The 12,490-nt window shown below is 48.2% G+C and overlaps 1 protein-coding gene across 1 annotated transcript; it reads right to left on the bottom strand.

Moving 5' to 3' along the window:
* Window positions 1–1,279: 1,279 nt before the first annotated feature.
* LOC149329638 (TNF receptor-associated factor 6-like) lies at window positions 1,280–7,391 on the bottom strand. The gene is made up of 2 exons (XM_089559278.1): window positions 7,122–7,391; window positions 1,280–2,415 (listed from the first exon to the last, which is right to left on the bottom strand). Exons 1-2 carry the CDS (start codon window positions 7,389–7,391, stop codon window positions 1,294–1,296), a joined length of 1,392 nt encoding a protein of 463 aa, XP_089415404.1. The 3' UTR covers window positions 1,280–1,293.
* Window positions 7,392–12,490: the final 5,099 nt, after the last annotated feature.

Raw genomic sequence — 12,490 nt, 5'->3', positions numbered from 1 at the left:
CGGACGGACGGACGGACGGACGGATGGACGGATGGATGGACGGATGGATGGCAATTCTCATTAAGAATCGCCATCATCATTACTTACGGTTTCCTACAATTCTAACCTTATGCCACATCTCTGCTTTTCAGCCACCAATCCTCCAATCGCTTTTTGCTAACTTCCGCTGCAGATTTATTTACATGACCATTGTTATCTTTAAACCCTAGGGCCTCAGGAAGAGTGACTGCGCCTGCATCGACATCCGGATGGATACCATCACATTTGATTATGAGGTGTTCAATTGCTTCCACAGATCTACCACACACTGCACATGTGTCATCTTCTTCGTTAAATTTCTTTTTGTAGCTGCGCGTTCTAAGACATACTGACCTAGCTTCAATAAGTAGGGCACTGCCTCTTGAGTTATCATAGAAAAATTCTTTCCTGATCTGCCTTTTCCAGTATCGATATAGTTCTACACTGTTTCTTTTCCATTGAATTCATCCAATTTTTAACTTCCGCGTTTTTAACATCTTCTAGCGAGCGTCCTCACGCGGCGGGCCGAGGAGGCCGTCACGTGGCAGCCGCCGCGCCGAGCGAAGGAACGATTACGGCCCAAGAGACGAATTGGGGCCCGTGCTCTCCTCTGGTCGTGACGTCACGCTGTCACGTGGTCGTGCCACGTGACAGAAAGAACGACCTCCGCCGACGGCAGAAAAGTGCTAGCAATATTGCTTTCGCAATAAAAAAATTACCGAAGACGCTCTGAGTCGTCGCACAGCGGCGGCCGGTAGCCACGCGCGACCTGTAGACGCGGCGCACTGCGTTCCTTCCGTTGGAGGCGCTGCGTTTTTGCTTTCGCAACCTACCAGGCTTAACGAAAGCTAAGCCCCCGCCAATTTTTTAATGTAGTTTTTAAGTCGCATGGAAAACTTGTTAGCATATATAAGTCGCTGTGAGCGGTCTACTCATGGTACGGCTTGCTCTCCAGTGCGTCGATCAAGAGCCGTGACTTTAGTTCCATTTGGCTGTCCTGCAACGATTACAGAAAAAAAACAACTACCGCTCTACCCACCGGAATAGAATAACTAGACTTGTGAGAAAAAATTTTATTGTCGACTTTACATTCAGCATCGCACCAGAGTCATGGACATGTATCAAACTCACAGGAATGAGGAAGTCAGGACGAATAATTTTCAGTGTTCCAAAATTTCAGCTTCGTCAAGGACACACCTGAATAGACTCGACAGCTGCTGGTTAATACAAGTTGGTGCCACTTAAAAAAACATAAAAAGGTCGTTCTGGCGCGAATCACGGGAGTAGCTCGAACATTACTCGCAGTTGATCATTTTCCACGTATCCGTCTTCGAAAAGACATTGGAGATTAAGCGACTGCAGAGCAAAGTATGTACTGCTGTTGCTGCATGCCATCGGCCTTTGAAAAGAGTGCAAGGCAGGATTTCCATTGTCCTCAAGCACAAGATCTGGGCCATCTTTGGGATGCATCACACCCAGCTGGATCTTGTGTCCGAATGGCCACTGCACAAGATCGTCCATGTTGCCCTTATACAATCGGAGTAGCGGGTGCATATTTACAAATCCACCCTGGTTCTTGATCAAAACCCCTGGTGACAGGTTGTAACCGCGCAGGTAGACCAACTCGCTCTCATACTTAGCCGCTCCCGTCTTGATCGCAGTCTTCAGCAGCGACTCGACACCTTTGACAAAGAACACGCAAAGCCCCTTGGCTAGTTCCCTGTTTCGCAGTAGGCTTCTGATGCAGTCCAGTGTATTCTGACTAAAATCATTATTTTCTTGCGATTCCGCTTTTACTGTTTTCAAAGCCGTTTCAGTCTGTGACAACTTGTGCCTTGTCTCGCTTTCTACGACGCCCGTTTCATTCTTCGGCGTTTCCTCTAACTTGAGCATGCTTGCGGAAAGATTAGGTGCGTCAGAAGTTGTGGCCGCAAGCCCTAGCTCCTCGTCAGAGGCGTCCTCTTCCGACATCACCCGCGTTAAACTGGCACGGCGTTTTCCAACTTCAGCCATATATTCGCGTTCCTTACTTTCTTTGAAGTTCTTTTTCTCCTGAGAAATCTCATTATGTCTGTCGCCATCGATTTTAACATCGCTAAGCATTTGCTCAAGTTCTTCATTGGCCTCCGCAACTTGTTCTTTGAATGTTCCCTTCGCCGAGGAATCAAGGGCCGTTGTTTTCTTGCGAGGTGGATGCCCTTCGCCGTGGGTTCTAGGAGGAGCGACAAAGTTGCAAAAGCAGTATTTCAGGTGCTGAGTCACGCTACGCCATAGGACGGCGCCGGAGCACTTGGGACAGAGGACGCGGTGGAATCGGCAATCGCCCTGGAAATGCTGGGTGATCCGTGATACAGGAGCCACATAATCGCAGCCATTCACTTCATTCCAGCACTTCACCTGCGAAGACAACACAGCACGTGCTGTTTACTAATAATTTATTAGCTGATAACTTACTATTCAGTACTATTCATTTACTACTAATGCACATACAGACATACAGTCCGAGGCTAAAAACAGCGCTAACGGGGACGAAGCAGAGAGAGGGACACGACGCTATCAACCATTGATAGTCAACGTCGTGTCCCTCTCTCTGCTTCGTCCCCGTTAGCGCTGTTTTTAGCCTCAGATCATGCACCAACCAGCCCAAATTTTCACCCTTTCGAAGCACATACAGTCTTTGTCAAAAGTAACCAGGCTGCATGGTTTGCTTCTAAGTCGTATATTTAAACTACTATGCCAGCCCTCAAGCTCTAAGTCTTTGTATGGTAAGGAAAACCCCTGTCCTCACCTTCAATGAACTTTTCGACATTAGGGAAAGTCGTAAAGGCTCTAATGTACAAATGAGAAGCAAACCATGCAGCCTGGTTACTTTTGACAAAGACTGTGCATGCCTAGAAGTTGAGCTCCTTTCAGGAATTTTTACTCCTTCAGGAATTTTTTATAAATATGTCACTTCTCCTACAATGATAATACAGCACGTTGAATTTACTATTAACAATGTATACATGCTTACAAGAAGTAGTTATGTTCCTATCGGGAAACTTACTGTTTCAGGGATTTTTGTATAAATAAGTTTATCTAAAATTAATAAAAATAATAATAATAAATAATAAAGGTGTAAAAAGTTTTATATAAATAAGTTTCAAGAATAAGCGAATCACCAGGGAAATTAAGTAGAACGTGTTGTCGGGCTAGTTGGTTCAATACTTAAGACATGGCATTTGCGCGAAACACAAACACAAGGCAGGTTACGGGACGAGCGCGAACTTACAACTGATTTTATTCAAAAAGGAAAGCACATATTTAAAGGAAGAAAATAGAATGCACTTTGAGTATGCGCATCGAAATTATACATCATGTAGCAATCAGTAGCATACCAAGGCCTGAACATACATCGTCTAATCGAGAAAGGTTACCTCACTATTGTACAGTGCAACCGAAGAATGGAAGCGTATTTCATAAAGAAAAGAGGAGAAGCATGCATCAGTGATTCCTCGGTTGCACTGTACAATAGTGAGGTAGCCTTTCTCGATAAGACGATGTAAGTTCAGGCCTTGGTGTGCTACTGATTGCTGCATGATGTATAATTTCGATGCGCATACTCAAAGTGCATTCTATTTTCTTCCTTTAAATATAGACTTTCCTTTTTGAATAAAATCAGTTGTAAGTTTGCGCTCGTCCCGCAACCTGTCTTGTGTGTGTGTTTCGCGCAACTGTCATGTCTGAAACAAGGAAATACCGACAAAAAAAGGGTGGCTGCGACACAAACAAGTCTGCCGGGGCAGGACGCGAACCATTCTACAAAAGCAGAAAAATTGGATCATCTTAGCATTAGCACAAGTTGTATTTAATTGGTGACTATATAATAACTAACTAGGTCTGATAATCCGTGACCCCATTTAACAAAGTGTTTGCTATCCACATTGCTGTAGGAGGTGGTCGCTCAACGCATCTAAACTGCCGCTCTGAAAGAGCGCTCCCACGTGGTGTGGCGAGCCTGGCTTCCGATTCAAAGGGCAGCTGCTCAATTCTCGCTCGACCAGATTTTTCGTTGCGGCGAAAGTGCTCTTCTTTTTTCGGAGGCACCTCGCAATAGTGGTCGGATAACGTCACGGCCCTCTCGACCAATGGGAACTGCGCTGACGTCAAGCGCACGCCTCGACTTTTTCGGCCAGTGCGCTTTCTCCTGAGAGGGACGGAAAAGGAGCCGGATTTCATGGAGAAAGGGGCTTATAAAATGGACGCCTTGAAACATGGGACGGGAAAGCGCAATTTATCGCACACTCTTGACAGAAAGGAGTGAAAGGGGATTAAGCTGTCCCCAAGCACACTCCTTCCCTAAAAATTGGCAGTGGTTTAGCTCTGGTTAAACCTGGAGGATTGCGAAAGCAACGAGGAGAGAGAGAGGCGACGGAGAGAGCGCGGCAGCGGCGGCTGCCCCGTCACTCTAGCTAAGCGCCGCTACTGCGCATGCGCAACTGGCGAGCGCGGCGGCGGGACCTCTGAGTCATCGAGCAGCGACGGCGCGTCAACTGTGCGCCGTGTGACGTCGCCGCTCCTCGCGCACGCGCAGTAAGGACTTTCGTCATCTCCGCGAAATGGCTCGGCGACTCGCGTATTGTGTTGCTTTCGCAACAAAAGGGAGTGTGCTAGAGGACAGTTTACTGCCTTTTTACTCCCATATAGGTGAATTTCTTTTCAGAGGGTGGTGCAAGAACATTTCCTCGTGGTCACTTCTGAGCCTTGTCGAAGTAGGACCGCTGTGGTACGGTCGCTGTTATCACTGTTGCTTCGTTTTTGTATTTCGCATTTATAAAAATTTTCTGCATATGATGGCCCCTGAGGGGGGGGGGTCACTTCGATGGCCGCTATACTGGCACATATACAATGGATCGAAAGTAAAGGTATAAATTCAGTCGCTACGCGCCAGCTGTTGCTATCTGATATAGTGTGGTCAGGCAATCACTTTTTTTGGGGGCAATTTGACCTTCATTGCAGAAAGACGCGTCGTTGACAAATGGAAGTAGTAAGAGCTAAGGCTCTATTTAAAAAGTAGGCCCCAATAATTTCAAACGCTGACATCCTTTGCCAGTTTTATCGTACCGTATCTCCAAACATTACATTGATAGTAGTGCGGGAGCACCGGAAGATAAAATTGGTACGGTTTTAACGTTGCTAAACCGAGTAGACGTGCGAAATCATGAGTTTGACTTTGTGGCTCATGGTTTTGCTTTGCTGGGTCGACGGCACGTCTGCCGACAATTTTCATCATCATCATCAGCATCAACCTGACTACGCCCACTGCAGGGCAAAGACGTTTGCCATGTCTCTCCAATTAATCCTTTCATTTGTCAGTCGTGCCCACCGTATCCCCGCAAACTTTTTTAATTTCAACCACCCACCTAAGCTTCTGCTGCGCCCTGCTACCTTTGCCGTCTCTTGGAATCCACTCTGTTGCCCTCAAGGACCAGCGGTTATCTTGCATTCGCATTACACGCCCTGTCCAAGCCCATTTCTTCCTCTTGATTTCGACTAGGATGTCCTTAACTCGAGTTTAACATGAGGCGTGACGAGCGATAGCCTAGTACTCTCTCGCAGTGACCTGCAAAGCTGTTCTGTTCGCGCCGCGGGCTCAACTCCCAGTCGTGATAGTTATGATTTGTTTTTATTTACGTACGTACGTAGGTGACAAGATTTTTGGTCTGTGTTGACGAGCGTATCAGTGCTTTCGAGCTAGAAGGCACGCCGCAGTGCTTTTGTGAATAAGCGAAACGCAGAGCCAGCGGCGGGATGCGTTGCATTTTGCGAACCGCTTTAAACGCATATAGGTCTCGATAGCTTTGAGCGGTGGCCTGTAGCGCACAGCAAGCCAGCCAAACCAATCTGTCTTCCAATAGGCTGACTTGAATGGCGTGTGAAATTGGCGACGTTGTTCACTGTCATTGGCGTAAAACTTAGGTCTTGCAAACCCGAACACGCGGCTTTTTGCCTGCGATCGCAACTCTGCATACAATGTTACATTAACTTCTATACTAAGTATGACTACAAACTTGTGAACACCGATCGTTATAAACCGCACGACGCTTTGCTCGCAAATCATTAGTAACACGTTCCTTGCTCACGCTCAGTAAATGTGATAATTATGTACTTCGGAAGGTATGTGATATCCACAACTAATTTCGGCCTTCAAAGTGTTCGTAAAGCAAATCACATCCTTTCTCAAAGAATATACCGGTATCTTCACTTGTATCGTTAAAATACTTTTAACAAAGGACACATGAAACGCATGCGCGAATTTGAAGCACGTAACTATTTCTCACTATCTACAAAAGCATACTGGTATCGTCAATTGTTTCCTTAAAATACTTTGAAGAAAGGACAAGTGCAACGCCTGCACGAGTTTGAAGCACGTAACGATTTCCAGACATCGCTTTTTTGGCAAAAGCACGAATGGAATTGTTATCGATAGTGGCGCAGGTAGCAGCGAAGGTGGCGGTGATGTCAGAGCTCGGAGAGAAAACGTTATAAATCAGCGACTGAATGTAAATTGTCACACACAACACGTCTTCAAGGAGCGTTGAAGCCTGCCTGTTCACGGTGCAGTTTCCAGCCCTGGGCTCTCGGTAAGTCATAGCCACTCGGAACCTTTCAATGACGACGATTTGAACCTCAATCAAATGACACTTGCCAATTTTTTGCCTTCCCTTTGGGAGCATGAAATTAACAGCTTTACTGCAACAAATTTCCTGGCCCCAATCAGAGCACGCACGCTAATATCGGCTGCTATTTCAAGACCACGCCTATGAGGAACGCCGTACTGAAGGGGTCCGAAAATTTCGACCACCTAGGGTTCTTTAACGTTCACTGACGTCGCACAGTACACGGGCCTCTAGAATTTCGCCTCCATCGAAAGTCAGCCACCGCGGCCGGGATCGAACCCGCGTCTTTCGGGCCAGCAGCCGAGCGCCATAACCCTTGAGCCACCGCGCCGGGGGGCGGGCCCTAATAAATGACCATTGTCTTCCGACAGCACGTGAGCATTACACGACGTACTTGTAATATCGCTCAACGAAGCCGGCTACCTACGTTCCGTTCTCGCTCACCTCTCTCTTGAGCAGCTCTTCTGCGCGGAACTCCGTCCAGTGGAAGTCTTCATCCTTCCACTGGTAGCCGTCGAGCGGACAGACTTGTGGGCCTCCTTCAAGGCACTGCTCGTAGCAGGATTCGCACAGCGTGTGGTCGCACGGAAGCAACACGGTTTTCGGCCGCACCAATCCACAGGTACTGCAAACTATGTTCGGTGGAAGAGGCTTGAGGAAGTGCACACGCCTCCAGTCTAGCTCCGTAGAAAATCCGAGCAGAGTGTAGTGCATGGTTCCAAGAAGCAGTGTTCAACGCCCACACAAGGTCGACTGACATAGGTCTCGGAGGTGAAGCTGGATGTGGCTTAAGACCAAGTGCCAGTGACATCAGCTTGGGGCAGTGGAAGTGCAGAATCAGGACGAAATCAGTAGATAAACAATATAATAAAAATGTTTGATCATATATTCATGGGTGATAACATATAGCAGAACAGCAGTGATTGGCATTTAAAAACTTCTCAGTCACGAAAACTAGCTTCCAAACAACGTCCCTTTTCTTATCGTAAAAACATATTTATTCTGTTGGCGCACTCTCATATCAGCGGCGGTTATGCCGCTAGCTGCCTGGCTTTACCATCCAGCGCATGTCTCGTAATCCAGTGATTTCGTGGCGATGGGCTGCTCGCCTTTTATCAGCATTAGTTTTAAGAACTTTGTTACCTTTGATCCTCGTGCAACGTACAGGTCGGCTAGGTGTACGCGCTTGTTTGTTATACCAAGTTGGTGGGGACGCGCTTTACTCGACCCCTGTGGTTCGCTTACCCGCAATTCACCTTCAAATCGTCTCCTGTAGTTCGCTTCCCCAAAATGCACCCTCCTTAGCCATGGTAGTTACTTTAACTAACAATAGAGGGCGCCGGCGTCGCAGCGCCACGAGCGGCACGGATGGTGTGCGTGTGTTTGCTGCGCGCGGGGGTTGTGGGGGGGGGGGGGGGTGGAGACGTTCACGCGCGGCACTTCGCTCTTCGTAGGCGGGCGGCCGCCAGCTCGTCCCGTCCAGGCCTCGGAGTTTCCCCCCTGCCCTGCCGCGGGCGAACGTGCGCTGGTAACCGCGCTGGTGAGTCGGACGTCCTCGATTCCTCAGCGTATTTTGTTGCTAGCTAGCGTTATTGTTGTTGTAGCAATAAATGCCTTGTTTGTGTCAGCCAGAGTGTCGTTCCTTTGTTTCCCTCAGAGCAAGGCCCGCCGTAGTCTGCGTGCACTCGGTAGCGTACGCGACCACGGGGTGGGGTCCAGCGGTTTTGAACGGTGTCAGTCGCGTTTAAACAGGTCAAAAGTGTTTCTCTCTTCCTATTACAACCCGACAAGTTCAAGTCATAGGATTATGCGCACGGCACGCTAAAAAGTGATGCTCCTCCGCAAAATGACAAAAGACCAGCTACTGTGCAGGCACCACATTGCGACGGCAGGACACTAATGTCAATTTGCACTGGTATGCCGGTTTCACCATAAGCGCCTTTAGCAGCCAGCATCCAGTCTGAAACACAAGCTTGGGAGATGCGAATTTCGGATGATCTCTTGGTATTTTATACGAAGAATGGTAGTCCGTTGTGAATTCAGTTCATTTCCTGGCACCTACAATAGGACCGAATTATTAAGCGATGTGTTCAGTGTACCGGGCGTTATAATGTAAAGGTGCTCATGATGAAGTGACCGCCGCCGTGGCTCAGTGTTTATGGCACTGGGCTGCTGACCCGAAAGACGCGGGTTCGATCCCAGCCCCGGCTTTCGCATTTCGATGGACGCGAAAACTAGATTCCCGTGTACTGCGCAGAGAAAGTGCACTTTAAAGAACCTCAGGTGATCCGGAAATTTCCGGAGCCCTTCACTACAGCGTCCCACATAACCAGAGTTGCTTTGGGACGTTAAACCCCCATAAACCGAACGAAACCAAACCATTAAGCTATGTTTTAAGTGTACCGTGGCAGATCAATAAATAAGAATATGATGCACAGGTCTGAAATGGGGGCACTTCGGTGAATTGAAGTGTAGTGCTCGTAAATGCGAAGCGGGCGCTGCCTTCAGCGCTTACGCTACTTACATGTTACCGAATACTGGAAACTGGGATTTAAACGGTTTTTTCTTTAACATTTTTTTACATTGAATAGACTTTTTCGTCGTGACATTAGACTTTAATACTGCCTTATTGTCGCAGAACAGGGAAGAGTGTGTTGTGTGTCTGATATCACGGTCTGCTCTTTCTGCTGAATCTGCATGCTAAGAATTTATTTGTATTTCTGTGTTAGACTCAGCGCACTCCTTAATGAGATCAGTTCCTGCTCTGAAAGCGCGATCTGGAACTTTTCTTTGTTACCAAACGCTCGCTAGTATTCGTATTTGCGTATTCTCCAGTGCCTTTTCATACTTCCTCATACTGCGCGCGCTTGAAGACACGTCTCATTTTGTCTCTGTAGCCAATTTGTATTGTTATTGTAAATGTCTGTCCATCATATTTTCTAAAACGCAGGTTAACGGCACTAGAAAACTGTAGAACGATTTACAGCACTCTTATGCCATTCATGAACTACAGGCTACTAGCTTATAGTGCGTTACGCGAGGAAATTTTAAAAGTTGTTTCATGGGCTAGTACAGCATCCACTTCCTGCGTCACGATTCGTAGTGCGAGTGGTGTTCTGTGGTGTCTGAAGAGTTAGAATGGCGTCTGACTAAATAGTTGCACCATAGTTGCTTTTTATCTGAGCGAAACTCGAAGCCAACTCCTCTTGGGCGCTCGAAACATCTCCGAAACCGGAAGTCGGTCGCCTAAAAAATTGTACCACGGGAATTAAACCAAATAACTGGGTCCATTGTTACTTCAACATCTTGAAGCTGAAAAAGTCTACAAACACTTAAGACTGCCTGCTGAACGCATTCACCGCGCACTGTAGCATGACGTAACCCGATGCCACGCACCTGGCAATTCTACCTCTGCATGGCTCGACGTAGCCGCCGCCGCACCCCTTCTGATCTGCGCGCTGATCCGCCTAAATGATATGATTCATAGTATAACAGCGCGAAGGACGAGGACAAAAGAAAAAACCAAACACCTGCGCTGACTTTCAACTAAACTTTATTACACACGCGCACATTCATACCTTTCCTGCCAAGCCCAAGTTAAAAAAATTGGCAGTGGTTTAGCTGTCGTTAAACCTGGAGGATTGCGAAAGCAACGAGGAGAGAGAGAGGCTATGGAGAGCGCGCGGCAGCGGCGGCGGCCCCGGCACGCTAGCTATGCGCCGCTACTGCGCATGCGCAACTGACGAGCGCGGTGGAGGCACCTCTGAGTCACCCGCGCAGCGACGGTGGCGGTGCGCAGCTGTCCGCCGTGTGGCGTCACTGCTCCTCGCGCATGGGCAGTATGGCCTTTCGTCAGCTCCACGAAATATCTCCGCGACTTGCGTAGTGTTGCTTTCGCAACAAAAACCGAACATGTCAACACTGATCAAGACCTACAGCTCCGCAATGACACACTCCAAAAATTCAATTTCGGCGTTGTCAAGTGATAATGAAGGTTAGCTGACACACGAAGAACCACCTTTGTCAGTATGTTTCAGCAGAAAAGGGAATGGAAAGAGGTTCTCCATCATCCTTATCACTATGGTAAGCCTCGGCTATCTCCCTTACCGTCTGATGGCTATGTGTGAAAGTAACTGACGTTTCATGGAACAAAGGGCTGCATGTGCGCTCTCGTTGGCGACAATGAATAGGTAGATTAGATCCCGTGCCGCCGTCCCAAGATTTGTTGTCTTCCATAACGCAGGTGTTTAAACGGTGACCCGTCTGTCCAACGTAGTAGCCTCTGCAAGAAAGGGGCACCCTGTATTTACCATTCTAACAACGTGTTTTACAGGACAACTTCTTCCGTCTCTCCTTCCCAAGCAGGACATATAATCGGCCCAATATTGCAAAAATGGATGGTTTCACTCTGGGCCTTTGATGGACCGGCCTCTGCCAATACTTCTCCAGCCGCCGTGGTGGCCCAGTGGTTATGGCGCTCGGCTGCTGACCCGAAAGACGCGGGTTCGATCCCGGCCGCGGCGGTCGAATTTCGATCAAGGCGAAATTCCAGAAGCCCGTGTGCTGTGCGATGTCAGTGCACGTCAAAGAACCCCAGGTGGTCGAAATTTCCGGAGCCCTTCACTGCGGCGTCTCTCATAACCTGAGTCGCTTTGGCACGTTAAACCAATCCAGTCCAATCTAATCCAAAACTTCCCCAGCATGGGGCCGATTACATGTGTTGCTTGGTTTCTTGCATTAGGCTGCCGCCTCCGCTGCACTGCCTGGTTATTGGCCAGTTTTCGGCGTGAAGAAAAAAACGACATCACGGTTACTTTCTGCAATTTTTTAGCATTCTGTGCAACACGGCGTGTACGTATGGTATTACGGCTACCTTTATACAGATTTGTTCATCATTCTCCCTTGGATTACGGCTACCTTTATACAGATTTGTTCATCATTCTGCCTTGGACTGTGTCTCTGATCCGACTTGCTCTTAGCAATCATTCTTTCGCAAAATTTTGACATCACCGTGTTGGGACACCGTCCTTGCAATCTTATCATCCACGCTCACCGCAACTTGATGCACACCAGAATTGCTTAAGGCTCTGCGAATCCAAGGCATGACGATGCCACCTTTAACCAACTTCGAATGGCCAGACTGATAACTAAGCAGTGGCGTGACCAACGGGGAATGCTTACAGCAAATGTGTAGTGGCCAGAGGTATACTTCCAAAGTGTCCTGTACGTATTTTCTTGAAAAAGTTCTGAATTAACAGCATGCTAATCATGCAGTGGTTCCTCTGGCTGCTGTTGCCTTTAAGGTCACATTGCGGCGCCTCGGCCGACCCCAGGCGTTTAAAAAACTGAGACGAGCTGATCGCAGGCAAACAGAAGTTGAGGTACAGACTTGTGCTTCAAAACATGCACGTAGTTCTACAAACTTTAAGTGTCGTCGGTTGCGCCACACTTAGGGCCGTTTCACATGCGTGCGATTCTCGCCTGCGACGCTGCGAATTCTGTCGGTCTGCGACTGGGGAGGGCCGTCGGTGTAGCCGCAGACGGCCTGCGACCAAGTTCCGTCCGGTTGGAATTCAGTCGCAGTGTCGGTGTGCTCGCTCTGCGACTGACCAATGGGGAGCGCCGAGACGGCCTGCGACGTGCGGTCACGTGGGAGCTGTTGCCGCGGTGGAAGTAAAGCTGTTTATTCTATTCAAAACATACGAAATATTGCCTTGAATCTAAAAACACGCTGGCCATAACATCTTCAACACATTCCGTGCAGCGTTTCAGTCGCGTTTGATCGTGGGTTGCCTATGCAAACTTCGAGCAAC

Source organism: Amblyomma mixtum, chromosome 9 (genome assembly GCF_055824585.1).
Source record: "Amblyomma mixtum isolate Tamu chromosome 9, ASM5582458v1, whole genome shotgun sequence".
Classification (NCBI taxonomy): Eukaryota; Metazoa; Arthropoda; class Arachnida; order Ixodida; family Ixodidae; genus Amblyomma; species Amblyomma mixtum.
The sequence above is the reverse complement of the archived record's forward strand: the minus strand, read 5'-3'. Positions and strand labels throughout refer to the sequence as shown.

Bases quoted from the DNA above. Each gene is read 5' to 3' on its own strand.
- LOC149329638 (XM_089559278.1), bottom strand. From the start codon at position 7,391: ATGCACTACACTCTGCTCGGATTTTCTACGGAGCTAGACTGGAGGCGT. The intron at 2,416-7,121 runs GTGAGCGAGAAC...TTGTCTTCGCAG, and splicing joins AAGAGCTGCTCAAGAGAGAG to GTGAAGTGCTGGAATGAAGT.